The following is an 18143-nucleotide window of genomic DNA, read 5'->3' on the forward strand; positions in this document are numbered from 1 at the left end:
CTTGAGTCCTCTGGGGCTGCTGCTGTTCCTGGCAGTCTCGGTCTCTTACATAATTAAGAAGTTTCCCCTTTATTCTGGACAGTACCAGTTTTCTTCCCCTTTGCAGGATTGATGAGTTTGAAAGAAGAAATAGTTCGTTTTCTGGAGTGCTGTTTTAGGTGTTTTTAAACTGAATTCCCATTTCTATGAAAGTGCCATTAACTCAGTGTAAGGACATTAACTTGCACCCTGGCTGTGACAGATCCTCCTGTTCCTGGCCTGAGGAGGTTGGCAAGACAGTGGGAGTGAGGAATGGCTCATTCCAGGGCACTGATTATTGTCCTCCTTCTGGGAACGTGGTGACTCGCTGCTCACCCTTCCCTCAACACCGAGATGGTTCATGGGAACAAAACCTAATGCTCTTCATCACTGAAAAAGTGCAGGGAGCTGGTGGATAAAGGAAGTAAGGATAGCCTGGCTGAGTTTTTGAAGGTGTCCCTGCCCATGGCAGGGGTGGCACTGGATGGGCTTTCAGGTCCCTTCCCACCCAAACCAGTCTGGGACTCTGTGATGTTGTTGTTGCTCAGGTGTCTGTACACTCTGGGTGGGAGAGGAATGTGGATGTTCTAGGGCTGATGTAGGGAGAGGGGGAGGAAGGCCCCTGTTTGGAGTACTGGGGTGGGGCTGTGCTGAGCCTGCCCTGCCCCACAGAGCTCTCCTGTCTCTCCATTGACAAAAAGCACTAAGAAAATACGAGGTCAATGCTGTGCTCAGCCAAGCAAGCCTTCTCTTTTAATGAGAGTGCATTTTGTTTGATCTGTGCTTTTGGGGGGGAAATGATGAATTTTAGCCATTATGAAAACAAAAGCCGTGGTTATTTGTAAGGATTGTTTTATAAGAAGCATATGTGTGCTTTATTATTCTTGTGCTTGAAGTGCGGGGATTGTTTTCAGTTGGGAGGCTGCAGGAGAAGAATGTGAACTTCTGACTCACTTAGAAATTGAGCATGTATCAGCCAAATGCTGAGGGTTCCTATTATGTTTTCATAACTCAAATTTCTCAGAATGGAAAGGGTCTCACTTGCCCTTGATTAGAGAGTGACTTTTGTTGCCATTGAGAAAGGCTGGCTTCTTTTCTAGAAAAACTTGTCTTGCTTTCAATGCACTTAATTTCCCTTCATTTCCCTTTTCCCTCCCCAGCACGGCAGTTTCTCCATGTTCTGCCTGTGCACCTCATTCTCCACCATATTTCTGTTTGAGCTCCTAATTCTGGCTTTCCAATAACAGTGTAGTCAGCAGCACAGAGCAAGGTATGGCTTCCCAGAATGATCGCAGGAAAGTGTGGGCTCAGCTAATGGCACGTGAGGAATTCTGGCTTTTGCCTAGAAGAAGCAAATGAGAAACATGAAATGAGTATTGCCTGCAGAGCAGGATGCAGCCCCAGCCATTCTGTGATTGTGTGCTTGGTGATAAGCTAATGCAGGGATATTGGAGAACACAGGTCCACATTCAGGAGGACCAATTCTATGATACAGAATTGCATCTTGTCACATTGACAGAGTAGATCCAAACCAGAGACTCGTGGAGGATCGCTGGCCTGTACCTTGCAAGGTGCATCACTGAATTAGAAGTTTCTGTTAAACCAAGTCTGTCTGGAACATGGTAAAGAACCACAAAAAGATAAGCCTCAAGATACTGGCCTCCTCCCTGGAGTGAAGCAAAATATTTCCTGCTGAGTGAAACAACCATCTCAGTGTGATTGGAATAAAGCTTTGTCCCTGTTCTCGGTACAGGCAGAGAACTGGGCTGGGGGGATCACTCCGGGCTGACTTTTCCATCTGGCCTATGAACAAAGCATAAACGGTTCTGCAGTTCCCAGTGATGTCTGGGATCTTTGTGGGTCCCTTCCAGCTCAGGATATTCTGTGGTTCCATGAATTTGTGATTCTGTAATTAACATTTTGTTCTTGACCTTTCCTGTCCATGACTTTCTGCTGTGACAGTTTGGGGGCTGTGGCCCTGCATTTCACTCACTTTTGTTGCCTTCTTTGGGGTTGCTTTTTTCCTTCTTTCAGTATCTTTTCTTTTGCTGACTGTAATTCTTCCAGGTTTTGGGCCACAGGGCATTTAATGGCTTTTGGCACAAAGAGAAAGTGTCAGGGTTTTTTTTCCTTGGGAAATTCCTCCTCTGGGGTTGGATGTCTCCCTTTCCTCAGGCGAGAGACACAAGGAGGCTCAGTCAGAACGTGGGGTTCTCTTGCCAGGGCGTTTCAGCTGCACTGGTGAATAATGCAGCAGAATTTTGCAAGGACAACACTGCAAACCTCACCAGCAAACCCAGTGCTTACCTCACCAGCCCCCAGGCACCGCTTTTGTTGTAATCACAGCAGGGTTTGAGTGATGGATGCACAAAGGAAATGGAGAGAATGAACAGAAAGTAGTTTATGGCTTTCCTCAAAGGCACTTTTCTAACTCAAAAATATAAGCCTTGTGGTTTATATGGTTTTCAAATGTAACCACAGATCTTGAGAATTGGAAGACATTTGATTTACCGTCTCCTGCAATTTTGGTACCAGGTTCAGGGCAGAGCTCATTAATTTTCAGAATGAAAAATGTTCAAAGGAGATACGTTAATGTGAAATGTTTAAAACAGGAACATGCTGTTGGGAGAAACTGTCAGTGCAAGACCTTGAGGTCTTTTGTGTCTTGTGGAGTAGGTGCAGAGGTGTCTTTTTTTGGTCTTCACCAACATTCTCTAACCTTGATTTGGTGAGGCTTTTCCAGCTGTTTTAAAGTCTGCAGTCCCATTTCAGAGCTGTGAAGGGTCAGTGTCAGACTGAGCACTTTCTCTTGAGCTCAGTCTAGGAACTGGATGGGCTCAGCTGCCTGGGACACATCTCGTGGCCCTCCTCAGCTGTCACAGCTGCAGCAGGGAGAGCTTGTGTTCTCTGACTTTCCACACTGGGGTTTGTTTTGCTGTTTTGCACCCTTGTTTTTATTTTGCTCATTGAATGCCCCTTGCTAATAGCTGGATATCTCTTCAGGATGTAGGACTTCACATTTCCATCCTCTGACTCAGCTGGAGAGTAACTGGCTGCAATAGCTCAAGGTCCAGCATGGACTGCGGTGTCCTCCCTCTGGTGGGATGAGACAAGGGCATGAGGGCTTTGCTCTCCTGTTTATGTCTGGCTCCGGGAGCAAATGCTTGTGGGTTATTTTGTTATGTTTAGCCTCTGGCTGTGTCTCATCCTTAGATTCCCAGAAGCCAGGTAAGGCAGGGAACAGCCCTATGCAGACACCAGCAGATTTCTCTCCTTGTTCAATCCCTGTCCTCTGGCAGTGGGAAGCCATTCCCCCTTGTTCTGTCCCTCCAGGCCCTTGTCCAAAGTCCCTCTCCAGCTCTCCTGGAGCTCCTCCAGGCACTGGAAGGGGCTCTGAGCTCTCCCTGGAGCCTCTGGACTCTCTCCAGCAGGTCCATGTCCCTCCTGTGCTGAGGAGCCCGGAGTGGATGCTGTGCTCCAGGTGTGCTTTGTGGGAATAACCCAGCTCTGGGTGTGTTTGTTCCCTGGGTACCTGTGGCTGCTCAGTGCCACGCTGGCACCGCTGACCTGGATAAAACTGACTGCAGAGGTGTTTTCCTCCAGCTATATCAGCTCGGGTTTCAGAGGCAGGGAGGTAAGGTAGGAACAGTCAGTAGGAAAGGGCTGGGTTTGCTGACTGAGGTTTAGAAAGCTCTTAACAAGTTGAATTATTGGTTGTATCTGAAGTGAAACACTGCTCTCCTAACTGCTCTCATTTCCTGTATCATTCCAGCTTGTTCCCTGCATTAATTACAGCTCAGATTTACAGTGTATTTGGTTACACACTGCGTTGCATTCTCTTTTTTTTTCCTGTGTGTGTATAAATTTCTTTGGGAGTCAGGCCAAGAGGAGAGTGTGCAGATATGCACACACACATGGACTGAATTTGAGTGTAATTTGCTAATTTACTGGGGAGAAGGGATCTGGCATTTCTTCTGTTTTGGTAAAAAAAGAGCCTTTTCTTTTTCCAAAGGAGGAGCAGTAGCTGAGAACAGCCAGTGTTTGGAGAGTTCAACATTTCAGAACAACCAGAGATGAGAGAAAATATTATCTTGTGAATTGTAAATGTGGCATTTTTAATTTGGCTGGTGTTTCCCAGAGGTTAGTGGATAATGGGAACACTATCATGCTCTTGGCTCGACCAGTAATCAGCTTGCTACTTCAAATATTTTATAAATGCAGTGCCTCAGTTCAGCTGGATGAGGTAGAGCCTTTCACAGCTGAAGGAGTTTTTTTGTGACCTGAAATATGAAGTGCGATGGGATACTGAGCATGAAATCTAACATTTGGAAATGAGCTCTTTAGGAACTGTAAAACACAGAAGGTGATTGAAAGGAAGTTTCCTTTTCTGTTTAACATTTTTCTTTTGGCTGTATGAAAACATAAGAGGAGGTGCATTAGGAGGAGTGGTTTTGGAGAGTTCATTCAGATTTTTAAATTCATTCTTCACATTTAAACTGTTGATGCTGCAGACGATTTTTATTCAGAATATTTTGTGTCATGGTTTCGTAGGTTAATGATTGGGTATTAAGTAGAATCAGATATCAAACATGTTACTGCTTTCAAAATGAAATATTCCTGCACAATTGCTTTAGCAGTACTGGTGTGATGAACTTGGTATGATGACTATTGCTATGATGAATATTGGTATGATGAATGTATGAGGAATGACAACACAGAAAAGAACAACTGAATGCAAGTTCTGCAGTAACTAGGCGAAAAGTAAGAGGAAAATTCCAAATAACCTTCTTTTGAAATATTTGATCCCTCTTTGTTCAGCCTTGCCACTCATCACAGCAGCCTTTCATCTTCCCTCTTCCTCAGGCACCCTCTTGCCTGAATCCCACTGGAGCCCCATTGTTGTCCAGCCTGGCAGGGCAGCCCCTCCAGGCACACCCAGGGCTCTGAGCTGGCCCAGCTGGGGCTGAGCCACCCCAAAGTCACCTCACCCACTGCCTCCTCCATCGCCAGGCTGCCAAGAGGTTCCACTGCAGAGCCATGCGTTAAAAACTCCTGTGCTGCTCATCCCTCCTGACCTGGGCAAGGTGCTGGCTCCTCCAGGGCCGTGTGGGTGCCTCTGGAGAGGGGTGGGGGTGTGCAGGGCGTGGGGCAGCAGCAGGATTGGGCTGGAGCTGCAGCAGCACAGCTTTGGAGTGCAGCAGCCCACGGGGTGCTGAGTTAAAGCCGTGCCTGGCTGCTGGCTGTGATGTTGTTGGGATTTCAGAGTGCAGGGTTTTACACACTAATCCTGACTGGCAGTTGGAGCTCGGGGGTTTCCAACACGGAGTAGCTGATTTCTCTGGGGTGAAACAATGCCCCAGTGTGTCTGGGCTGCCTCTACAGAGCCAATAAATCTGGTTTATTTTGTTTTTCTCCCTCCTTTTCTCTCTCTCTTCCCCCTCCTCCAGGCCAGGACCCACTCCTACTGCTGAAAACCCTTCAGCTTCTCTGGACAAAGCATGAGCTGGGGAAGGTAAGGCTGAGCCCTGCACACAGCAGTTCCTCTGGATGCAGAGCATGTCCAGGCACAGGACGCTCGGGTCAGACCCGCAATCCTTCACGGCTGCTTTCATTCCAGCACTCAGGGGAAGAGCCTCTGCATTTGCAGCTACAAGTGAAAAGAAAAGGTAGCTTTGTGTGATGGGGAGCAGCTCAGGGGCTCCTAGAAAAGAACTGGAGCTTCCAGGGCTGAGTTACAGAAGGAAAGAAAATCAAAGTTGCTTTTGTTTTGTTTTAAACACTTTTTTTGTCCATTAAATGGAGGATCTTGGGGGGAGGGGGAAGAATATTTCTAGTAGCTGAAAAAAATGAGAGTTGAAGTCAGTAGAGAAGTGCTTTTTGCCAAGTGGATATATCAAAGCTTTAATATTTGAAGGTTGGTGGGGTTTTTTTTCTGATTTGCTTTGGTTTTGCCTTTTAGAGTGGTAAATGCAATTTACATTGCTGTCTAAAATTAGTGCTGTATTTTTGTACAGCAACCTGTGGGCTCTACATGGAGATTTCTCATAGGCAGTAAAATATATTTCATCTATATTTGGGAGCTTGAAAACTAACAGAAACAGTTGCATCAGCTGAGGGGTGACTTCTCCATGTTTAACTCTGTGCTGTTCAGGCAGGTTCATGAGGTGGTTCCTTTTCTAGAAGGCCCAGAGCCCTGCAGCTCCCACAAAACCACGTGGAACACGTCCTGTGTGGAATGGCCAGCGTGGCTGAGGACCTGGTGGACGTGCTTCATCCTGGGTATCTGCAGGGTTTAGTCACTGTCCTGATCTGCTGCTCTTAGACTTTCCATTACTGGTAGTCTGTGGCTGCCAGCTGGAATAAACAACTGGAAACCCGGTGTGAGAGGTGCCTTTCCAAATGGTCACTCACTGGCGGAGACTTGAACTCAGCAACTCTGAAGCCTTGAGCTTTCCATCAACTTTTGTTAGATCTGGAGGAAAAAAAAATATTATCCTTTAGGTCTGGAGGGCAGTTAATCCCACAAAACAACAGCAGGAAAGAGTAATCATCAAAATCTCTGCACTGGGCACCCTGGGATCTGTATGTGGATTGGGAAAAAAAATACTCTGGAAAAGACAAAGCCTCCCATGGAAGTGTCCTTTGGCAGAGAGCACTGCAGTGATCCTGCTGGCGGTGGAAAAGCTGGAGGGTCCCCAGAAGCCATGGAATCACAGGCTGGTTTAGGCTGGGAAGGAGTTTAAAAGCTCATCCAGTGCCACTCCTGTCATGGGCAGGGACACTTCCCATTGTCCCAGGCTGCTCCAAGCCCCAATGTCCAGCCTGGCCTTGGGCACTGCCAGGGATCCAGGGGCAGCCCCAGCTGCTCTGGGCACCCTGTGCCAGGGCCTGCCCACCCTCCCAGGGAACAATTCCTTCCCAATCTCCCATCCAGCCCTGCCCTCTGGCAGTGGGAAGCCATTCCCTGTGTCCTGTCCCTCTGTGTCCTTGTCCCCAATCCCTCTGCAGCTCTCCTGGAGCCCCTTTAGGCGTTGGAAGGGGCTCTGAGCTCTCCCTGGAGTTCTGGAACTGGGGTATAAGAGACGGTCCGTTCCTACATAGGAATGACAGGAAGCATCAGCAGACTGCCTGGAGCTGTGGGACTGGAAATAAGGGACCAAAGCTGAGTAAAGGAGTGTGTAGTTTGAGCATCAGCAACATTTTCCTATTCCCATGATCTGTCAGGCTGTAGAAATTCCCCAAGGAGCATTCCCTGCCATGGGAATCAATTGAAATGGAAATGGCAATTACACGTTTGAGAGGAATCCTTCTCTGGCAGAGGGTCGAGCCAGGCAGCACAGCTCTCTTTCCTCTCTGATTTAGGTGTCTCATGCCCTTTTGTTCTCTGCCTTACCCCTCAGACTGTACATGCCATAGCTGAAGGCTTGCTGGGAGGTTTGGGAGGAGGCTTTTTCCCAGCTCTTCACTGGTACGAAGGCCAGACTCGGTGCAGATGAGCACAGTTTGTGCTGCCGGCGATTGTCAGTGCTGGGAGCTGCTCTGCCTGTGCCAGCAGGACCTGGTGTCTGCTGGAGCCCATCCTGCCAGAGCCCGGGCTCAGATTCCAGCCCAAGGAGGAGCTGAGCGGGGTGGTGGAAACTCCAAATGTGCTGAAGTGGGGCTTTGGGGGGAAAAAGCCGTTTCCAAACAGTGCAGTGGGGTTGGCGAGTTGCTTTGTTTTCCTTTGGCTGTTGTATTGGATGTTTGTGGTTGGATCAGAGCTCGGCTTTGCCTTCTGCTGCATCTCCCAGGGAAGCTGGAGCCCTGTGTTTAACATCGCAAACTCTTGCCACAGGGAAGATTACTGACAGGGAGAAATCCCTTATCTGAAGTCCCATCTCCGTTAGTCATCGGCTTTTTTCATACCGCCTTTGATAGCCTAGTGAGAAAGAAACAGTTTCTGTCAAAAACCATAGGTTCTGTGGGTTTTCCAGACATGAAAGACACTCTGGAAAATTACTGTCTTCCAGTAAAAATTGTCGATGAATAAAAAAAGAGCAAATTCATTGGCAAATTTTCTGTAGATTTTATTTTGTTTTCCATGTCGTTCTTCAAACTTTATATTGTTTCCACTGGGAGCTCCGAATGGGGCCATGAAATCCAGTAAATTACAAGTGCTGGCTGCAGCAGGAATGAGCATCTTTTAGATTTGGCTTTTTAGCCAGAAAAGAAAGAGAGCAGCTGTTCTCAGTGATTTCTTGTTTTCTGTCTCTGCTTTCGCCCTGCTCACGCTGGTGATGTACCATGCAGTGAGAGGTCCTGTGTGGGTACTGAGGATGCCACTTCCTCACCCTGCCAACCCTCCCAGCTCCCTGGAAACTACTTCTAATGTAAACATTATAGAGATATTGCTCAGTACTGCTAATTTATCACTTCTACCAGATGGGGAGTAAGTAGCCTATTAACATTCACAAAGTGAGGGTCCAATTCCTTCACATTTCTAAACACATCACCCTGGGATTCCTAAGATTTATGGCATGGAGTTTTCCCATGTTCGGAGCCCCTTTGTGGGGCCTTTGGGCTCATGGAGGTGTGCAGTGCCCACAGGGGCAGGAGGTGCTCAGGGAGCTTTGGGGGAAGGAGCACAGATTTGGAGGATGGCAATGTGACAGAGTTTGAACTCAGATATTTCATTCACTTTGATCTGAGTGTAAAATCCAAACTATTTTGAGACTCCTAAATATTCTGATTACAGTGAGGAGTGTTGCTCTGTTGTGGCTGAAGCGGGCATAAAGTCAAATATGCAAGTCTGTGGTGCAGCAGTGAGGAGGGGTTCTTGTCCTACTCCTCATAGGTATCTTAGAAGATCAGCATGTTTTTGAGCCCACTTCTCTGTTCTCTACCTTCAGTATTGCCATTTTCCCAATAACACCCCTCTCTCCAGCTCACTTCTTTTCTCCCCCTCCCCCAAATCCCAAGCCCCTTTGTCTGCCCCACAGAACAACTTCTCTGTCTTTATGGGATAATTAGTGTGGACAATTGCTGCTTTTCCCATTGGGTTTGAGATGCAGTGAGCCATGAAGGAATCTGTAATGACATGAAAAGTCACTGGAGGCGCGGATGGTGGCTGAATAGCAACAGTTACCTCTCTGAATAGATTACATTAAAAAAAATAAAGCTTTGTGTTCAGCTGGGGGAAGGGAAGATTCACTAATCTTTTTGTACATGACAATGTGGTTTTGTATCTCGGCAGCTCAAGGAAGAAATCAGGCGGGGCTTTGCCAGACTGGAGGACCCCTTGGCAGGACTCCTGGCCATGCTGGAGAGCAGCAGTGATTGGAAGGGGAAAGGGCATTCACTGGGGTATTGCATCACCACGGAGCTGCAGCTTTGGATAAAAGAGCATCCTGCTGTCCCACAGGTTAGAAGAAGAGAAAGCAAGAGAGCTGGAAGAGAGTAGGGAGCAATTGATTTTAATGTTCCTCAAGTATCTCCAGTTTCACTTTATTCCAAACTCCAGCAGCTTCTCTGTAGCCTTATACAGAGTGTGACAAGGTGTGAAACTCACAGTGAGATGTTGTTACTGGTGGCATGCTGGCCTGAAAATGAAATCATGTTGGAAGCTGTGCTGCCAGAGCTGTTTCCCCTCCAAAGTTGGGATTTCCATCTCTCCAGATCAAACCACTTTGATGGAGCGTTGCTCTTGCAGCCTTTCCAGGCTGGAGGCTCTCCCACTGGAACCCACATCCCTGCTGTCAGGAGAAACCCAGTTGCAGAAATCTGCTCTGTGTGTTCTTCCAGCTCTGCAAATAGAAGCCAGTTACCGTAGGATTGCTTAATTCCTGCCATATGGTGGGAATGCAGAAAATGGGAACAGCCTGCCTTTTCAGCAGCTGAATGATTAGTTCTGTGAAGTTGGGTCATCAGATTATATATCCTAATGTTTACCATTCCTTCTGCCTTCAGATATTCTGACCTACTGAGATGTTCTCTTTTGTGTAAGCTTTTGGCTCTGAACTGCAGGATGCTGTCATACTTGTGTTGCTTCCTTTCGCATTTTTCCAAATGGCTCTGGTTAGATGTTGAACTCTGCCATGACAGGATGGGCAAAGTGCAGGGAAGTGTTGCTGGCACTGAAATTCCTGTGTCATGAGTGAGTGATCATGTGGGAACACAAGGATTAGTACCTGTGTCTGTGCATCTTTTGATGGTGCTTTTGCTTTTCCTACCCCTCATGCACCCAGCAGCAAGCCTGGGAGTGAAAATGGAATTATTATGCCTGATAGGCGAGATCTTCCTGGAGGGGAGTCACTGGATTCAAAGGTTTTCTGCTGGGAACTAGAGGGGAGAATTTCTGAAGAGCTCTGTTAGCACAGAGGGCATTTTTCCAGTTTCAGATTTTACTTTTGCACAAGGCCCTAGCCCTTCTCCAGAACTGCCCCACAAACATTGCATGTTCTTAAACTGAATGCTGTGAAAAAAATGTGTATCATATTGTTCTGATTTCTGCCTGCAGACTCCATGGGGAAATCGGAGAATCCCTTCCAGAGGAATTCGCTTACTCTGTTTAAACAGGCTGCGTTTTCAGCCGCCGTTGAGCCGCAGCCATCTTTACCAAACCTGTGTTTGATTGCTTTTTTGGTTGTTTTTTGAAGTCTGGCACCAAGCTGAAGAAGCTGCAGGCCCGTGTGCTCGGAATGCTCTCGCAGTGCCCAACTAATCTGCTTGACCCCCTGATTAGCATTTACCAGCTCCACACAGCGGACCGGAACTATTTGCTTGAACATGTCAGTCATCTTTATCTCCAGGGCAATTACAAAGAGGTGGGTCATGTCTTTCAAATAAATTTACCTTCCCAGCTCTCTGTGAATGTCTGTGTCCTTTTTTTGGATGCATTTCAATGTGAATTCCATTTCATCCCAGCAGCTGCACGCTGTGAATGCTGCAGCTTAACGTGCTCTTCCCATGTACAGGAGCAGGCTGGGCTCAACCTCAGCTTTTCTGCTGGCTGAGGACAGAATGCCAGGGAATGCTCCCTCCACTCCTTTGCTGACCTTTGAAAGTAATAGGTTAATAGGCTTTAATTTGGAGAATTTAAAGGGATGGTTGTGTTCTTTTTTGTTTTCCTTGTCCTTAGCAAGAAAAGAAGGGATTTTAGTCCTTGGTCATAGACCTGCTGTGCTATCTGCAGCCTGCCTGCAGCCAGAGGCCTTGGAAAACTTCACTGTGGGATTGCCCCAACCTCAGGTCTCAGTTGGAGGAGTTTTGAAGCCTCTTTACCACCGAGGCTCATATTCCAGATGTGTAACACCTCCTGTGTTTGTGTCTGGGTGGTTGACATAGGCAAGAGTTCACCAGACCCAGGATCTGGTGTGTTTTACCCTGTTCTACAGCACTGCAGCATCTCTGGCATGGTTGCCCCATCCCTGGCATTGTTCCAGGCCAGGTTGGATGGAGCTTGGAGCAGCCTGGGATATTGGAAGGTGTCCCTGGCCATGGCAGGGGGTGGAACTGGATGGGCTTGAAGGTCCCTCCCCACCATTCTATGACATTTCTATTTTAAAGGCGAGGGGGTTTGTTTTTCTCCCAGGAGCATGGTTCATTTGGATGATGTATAACAACTTGATCTTGTTTAGCAAAAGTAAAAACTCAAATAGCATTCTTAAAATCCTGTTCTTCAGTAAAGCTGAATTCCCAAGTGACCTCCTGGAATCCCATTCTTGTTGATTTCTTTCAATACTGAAACAAAGATATTTTGTATTTGGTTTGAAATTCCCAGGTAGCTGCTTGAAACTTCCTGTTGTGCTCAAAAAGTTTTTGAATGTGAGTATTTGACAACTACAACAGAAATGTCTTATCTGACTATATTCAAGAGGGATTTTTAGGTTCATGGTTCCAAAGATATTTGATGTTTTCATTAGAAATATAGTTCTTTCTAGATCCAGCTTTGGAAAGCTCTAGGTTTTTTTGGTGAAGTTGTTCTGTTTTTTCTTTCACAGCAGAGCTCATTTACTGCTCATTCCCAGAGTGAAGAACAGGAAACCTCAACAACTTCTCACTCTCAGCCATAGCTTTCTTCTAGCTTTGTTTTATTACCAGAAGGATGAATAGAATTATCTTCAAAAATAGCAGGAAGTCTTTTACTGCCCTTGGGGACCGAACGTACCTAAGTCAGACTAACCCCAAACAACGTGGAGCTGGGGCTCTGAGCATTGCAGTGGCTCTGGGTGTCCATCTGTCCTGCTCTTCCCCATCTCTCAGCTGGGGCAGTGAAGCAGATTTACATGTAGGATTTTTGACTCTTCAGCCTCTCACCTGAAAGGACAGAAATCCATACAAACCCTGCCTGTCATTATTTATTTTCTTGCTGTATTTGCAATAAAACACCAGGCATTTTACAGTTCGGTACTTAAAAGGGCTTATAAAAAAGAGGGAGATTACATTTTTCATGGGCAGATAGTGATAGGACAAGGGCAACTATTTTAAGCTAAAGGAGGAGAAATTTAGACAGGATATCAGGAAGAAATCCCTCCCTGGGAGGGTGGGCAGGCCCTGGCACAGGGTGCCCAGAGCAGCTGGGGCTGCCCCTGGATCCCTGGCAGTGTCCATGGCCAGGCTGGACATTGGGGCTTGGAGCAGCCTGGGACAGTGGGAGGTGTCCCTGCCCATGGCAGGGGTGGCACTGGATGGGTTTTACAGTCTTTTCCAGCCCAAACCAGTCTGGGATTCTGTGATTTATTCTAGAGCAGGTTATTCCCTTTGTCTGTGGTGTGCAAACCATGAATGTCCTCTGCCCTGAGAGTTCAGGCTCCTTTCCCTCATGGAGGTTTTGGAGAATGGTCCCTTTGGAAAACGGGATCCCAGAGCTCCCTGGGGCTGGCCGTGGCAGTTGTTTGTTTCTGAAGCACCTCTGGCCCTCCCCTACACCTGGTTTGGGGGAGCTGCTCGGAGGCAGAGCCCGGGGCTCAGGGCAGTGCTGGCACAGGGCACAGGAGAGGGAACTGGGGACAGGTGGAGGTGACAGTTCTGGTTTGGCAGCACGGGCTGTGCTGAGGAGGCACCTGCAGGGGAGCAGCACCAGCGGATGGCACTGTGCTCCCGGGATGCAGGGAGCAGGCAGATGCTGGGAGCTGGGGAAGAGCAGGGATGTGTAACTGGGGTTTTGAGGTGTCTGGGCTCTCTGGCGTTTTATCTTCCTTTTGTGACAGGGGCGTGCAGCTGCTGAAGGAGCAGTGAGAGCTTTGAGCAAAGTGAGGGGCTCCCAGCTCTGCTCGCCGTGGCCCCCCATGGCATGGGGAGGTGGGAGGGTTCAGCATTCCCGCTCTGGGAGTTCCAGTGAAGCACAGCAGCCTTGCCCCGTTCCCAGAACCCCTCCAAAGCCAGCCACGGCTCCATGCCACCCTCCACCTGGGCTGTGCCAGTGGTGCTGGAGCCCAGCTGTGCTGCGGAACGGATGCGCTGTGGGAAAAGCGATGGGAGCCGGGGTTGTGGTGTGGGGAAGGGTCCTGGGGAGCACCGTGTGGGAAGGGTGCTGAGGGCTGGAGGATGTGCTATGGGAAGGGCCCGGGATGAATGCAGTGTGGGAAGGTCTCTGCATGGATGTGGTGTGGGAAGGACATGGGTGTTTTGGTGTGGGAAGGACATGGGTATTACAGCTGGTGAGGGGTCAGTAGCTCTGACCGAGGAAGAGGTGACCGGTCTGGAGAGATGGTCCCGAAAGGAATCGCCTTCCCGAGGCCCGGTGTCTTCCCTCAGCTGCTGGCCAGGAGGGCCCTTGCAGAGACTGTCAGCTCTTTAGTGATTATCAGCTCGTGATTCCAGCTCAGCTCTGCAGGGCAGCCTCCAGGCCAGACCAGACCAGAGAGAGAGACGAGAGGCTCGTGTGGCTGGTTCCGCACGAGGAGCTTTATTGTTGGTCCGTACTCCTGGTCCGTACTCCGGCAAAGGGGAGGCCAGGGACGAGCGCTCTCTCCCTCGCAGGGGCAGAGGGCTGGCTTTTATAGGGATACAGGGGGTGGGTGTCAGAGGGTAAAGGCCAATGGGTTACAGAGGATCTGCATAGGGTCTCCCAGAGGATTCTGGGTCTGTCTTTTTCTCACCGTAACTGAAGAGTAGCTGCCTTCCCAGGGGGGTCCTGCTGGGAGATTGCTCCATCTCCTTATCTCAGCAGACGTCCCTCCAAGGCAGTGGCTGGGCATACCCTACACATGGATGTTTCGGTGTGGGAAGGACATGGGTGTTTCGTGTGGGAAGGGCTCTGGGTGTTTTGGTGTTGGAAGGGCTCTGGGTGTTTTGGTGTGGGAAGGACACTGGGTGTTCCGGTGTGGGAAGGACATGGGTGTTTTGGTGTGGGAAGGACACTGGGTGTTTTGGTGTGGGAAGGACACTGGGTGTTTCGTGTGGGAAGGACACTGGGTGTTTTGGTGTGGGAAGGACACTGGGTGTTTCGTGTGGGAAGGACACTGGGTGTTTTGGTGTGGGAAGGACACTGGGTGTTTTGGTGTGGGAAGGACACTGGGTGTTTCATGTGGGAAGGGCTCTGGGTGTTCCGGTGTGGGAAGGGCATGGGTGTTTTGGTGTGGGAAGGGCATGGGTGTTTTGGTGTGGGAAGGACACTGGGTGTTCCGGTGTGGGAAGGGCTCTGGGTGTTCCGGTGTGGGAAGGACATGGGTGTTTTGGTGTGGGAAGGGCATGGGTGTTTTGGTGTGGCAAGGACATGGGTGTTTCGTGTGGGAAGGGTGCTGGGTGCCCGGGACAATGCCGGGATTCAGCAGACCGGGGGTAATGCAGCGCGAGCGGGGCTGCGAGAGGCCCTGAATAGGCCAGGCTGTGCTGGAGAAGAATGAGGGGTAGGCAGAAGGCAAGCTAGTGTTTCATGGTCATCTTATGTTACACTTCAGCCTTTCAAAGAGTGTCTGGGGCTGCTTGAATGAACCTCTCTTGCACTGCGAATGCGGGAGCCCGGAGACAAAGGGGACTCTTGTCACTCTCAGGCCCCTTTGGGGAATAAAAGCCATTGTCACATGAACAGGGGCAGTCTGGCAGGCTGTGCATGCTTCAGTGCCCCATGATATCGCTAAGTCTCAGCAGAAATCACATTCAGGGCCCTGTCAGCTTTGATTAGCAGGGTCTCATGACTTAATGTGCTGCGATATTTCATGTCTAAGGGTGGCGGCTGTCTTTCTGGGGGATGAATGCCCTCTATTGTCCACTGAGTTATTTTATTTACATTTTTTAAACAGCTTATAAAGGTAAAAAGATAGCTGTGCTTAGAGAAAAAAATCAAATTCCTTTGCTTCTGGATCAGCAGTGAGTGCTACTCGGGTCAGATACAGTGAAACTTGTTTTCACAGTCAGCATCAAAGTTCTCGTCTTGTTTAACAGCTTTATAGTAAATTCTGAACAGGTGGCAGTGGAGCTGGGTTTAGGAAGGAAACAATAAATAATCTTTTTAGCCTCTGACAACCAGAAATATTCTTGGGCCTGAGAGACCTCCCACTCCAGCCTCTGTATTGGTGATTCGCAGAGTTTCTCTCCCCTTCATCGCTTTGGTTCTTGAACATGAATATTGGATGCAGCCATTAGTATTTTATTTTTAACAGGATTTTCAGTTGCTGTCTGTTCACATTTCTGTGTTTTCAAAAACAGAGTATATTTTTTCTTCTAATGTTTTATCCATCAATTTCTAGAAATAATGACGGCTCATATGTTAAATTTCATTAATGTTTGCTCTTTCAATTAAGATAATGTGGGTTATCTGGTAGAGTTCAGTTAAAATTTGACATAAAATATGTTGGAGTACCCAGCGAAAAAGCTGTATAGACACAGAATTGCAAGTTTTTGTCAGCAATACTACTACAGACGTAGTAGAAAGGGTGGTTCACCAGAGTTAAAGGAGAACAAATACTCAAAAGTGTAAAAATGGACTTTTCTATCCCCACCACAACCTTCAGTTTCAGTGCAGGGATGTTCTGAACAGAGTCAGGGATGCTGGTGTTTGTAGCCCTGCTTCATCCATGGTGCTGCACTACACACGGTGTATCTTTGCAGATCTGTCAGTAGAGATCAGTGTTAGCATTGATTGAACACAATAATGGATAATCAGATTTTGGATTTCTTCACTCTGGCTTTTTCTGAGCTGTTCTCAGGCCAGGGAAAATGTATCTGATATTGCTTCTTATCTCCATGCATCACCTTAATTATACAAAGACTTGTTCAGCTCTTAGTGTATTTTAAAGTGTGTGCATTTGTATTTCCTTTTATCTTTTAAATCAAGAATCATATTGGATAAGAAGCCCAAGGAAAATGTTACAGCAGTTGTTTCTCGTGTAAAGATGTTTTAGCGTCTACCCCTTTTTCCTCTGAACTTACCCTGCTGCTAGAGGACAGCTTTAGTGGCCCGTTGCCTGCCAGGTGATGCCCCTGTGGAGCAGAGGGAGCCAACCCATGGGCCATGGGCCACTGCTGCCCTTCCTGGCCTCCAGGGCCACCTCTGCCCTGGGCTGTGCCCAGAGAATGCTGGGGAAGGAGCTTCAACATTACTGGGAGTCACAAATGAGATGGAAGAGTTCTGCTCCTACTGCCAGCGTTTCTGGGCTCTGGGACAGCCCTGGGGATGTGCAGCAGATCCAGCTGTGCAGAGTCGGGATCTGGTGGAGGTGGGTGCCCTGAGCAGTTCAGCCCCATGTAAAACTGCTGAGTGACCTGAGGGACGCTGATAAATCAGAGAGGGTTGGCTTCAGTTCCCTCTTCCCCTCACCTGTGCATATTCCAACCTGGACTGGTACTTGTCTCCCTCTACCTCAAATTCTTTAGCTGAGAATAACCTGTCACTGCTCCATGTTGATGGTCTCACTCTTTCCTGGTCTCTTGAGTGTGGGCCTGAGGAATGTTGTGTTTCCCTGCTTCCTGCAGCCCTTCCCAGAGCCAGCTGTGTGTACGGCGTGCCCTTTGAGCAGGAAGCAATCAACCATCAAACCTGATGTCATCCACTGTGCAGTGATGCACTCTGAGAGCTCAGCAAAGCTGATTAGCCACAAGTTTGAAATGAGTGATTCCAAAACACAAAACAGATGTGCCCGGTGATTAATACCTGGTGTGCCTTTTACTCCATTATTTCTGCCATTTTCCAGGCTTTGATCACTGTGATTTTCTTGGAGTTGACATTGGTTCCTCCTCTGCAAACTCTCCTTCTGTTGTTTGGTTTATTCTCTGGGTTCTCAGAAATTCCCTCACCGTGTGTTCAGAAATAGTGCACTAAGTCAGGCACAGACTCTGCATCTGTGCTGTCCTGTGCTCGTAGCTGGGCTCACTCACAGCAGAGCCAAGTGCAGGAGTCATCAGAAACTGCTGGTGTGTCCTGCCTCAGCACTCCAGCAGTTCTCCTGCACAAGGTTTTTCCTCTGCTGCGAGCCCCACCGTGGGAAAATTGCTGAAATTGTCAGTGCAGACACCACCCAAGTGCACATGCCCTTGCCGATAAGATCTTGTGTGGCTTCCTGCACCTCGTACTGTACGTGGAAAGAATAGTCATTTTTCGATGAGACAGAGCCAACTGCATTCAAAACAAGCCAAGAGCAGCAGGTATTGGTGCAGAGTGTCTGGGCTGTGCTTGCTCCAGAACACTCCCCACTTTCCCATGCTCATGGGCTTGCATTCGTGTGACTGCAGGAGTGTTCTGGTGCTCGTAGCTGGGCCTGAACACGTCAGGTTTGGGAAGCTTCCCCCATCCTTTGTCAATGCACCTACACGTGGGTTAGGTAGAATTCAATGGAGTGTTGCCCAGCTTTGAATTCTGCCCCAGCCTCAACCAGCCCTCTGCTATATTTGAGCTATTTATCCTTGGGAGACAAAACTACTACAAAACGTCCAGATAGGATTTTTGCATTCACCATCATTAAGTCAAAGAACGGCCCAAAGCTCCCCGAGGATGAGGAGACTCCAGAGCTTGGACAGGATTTGGATCAGGCAATGGCCATCAGCTGTTCTCCTGCTCTAAGCAGTGCATTCACCACATCCCTCTCCCGTGTACACTTGGGGGTTCAAGGCAAGAGAGGGACCAGCCTCCCCCGGGTCTGCTGTCATCTGGGGGTTCAGTACAGGTTGAACACTATTATGTGCAGCAGTAATGATAATTATTGCTGTTA

General features: G+C 48.4%; 1 protein-coding gene across 2 annotated transcripts in view; it reads left to right on the forward strand.

The window, feature by feature from the left end:
• The window catches only part of EXD3 (exonuclease 3'-5' domain containing 3), a gene marked incomplete at its 3' end in the record, with an annotated part of 212792 nt that overhangs the window by 52630 nt on the left and 142019 nt on the right, over positions 1 to 18143 (forward strand). For both annotated transcript variants that reach the window (XM_082295346.1, XM_082295347.1), the window contains 3 exons: positions 5466 to 5530; positions 9251 to 9418; positions 10653 to 10820. In XM_082295346.1, the coding sequence (XP_082151472.1) occupies positions 5466 to 5530; positions 9251 to 9418; positions 10653 to 10820 (401 nt within the window). The remainder of the gene's footprint in view (positions 1 to 5465; positions 5531 to 9250; positions 9419 to 10652; positions 10821 to 18143) is intronic.

Source organism: Coloeus monedula (genome assembly GCF_965178545.1).
Source record: "Coloeus monedula genome assembly, chromosome: 21".
Taxonomy (NCBI): domain Eukaryota; kingdom Metazoa; phylum Chordata; class Aves; order Passeriformes; family Corvidae; genus Coloeus; species Coloeus monedula.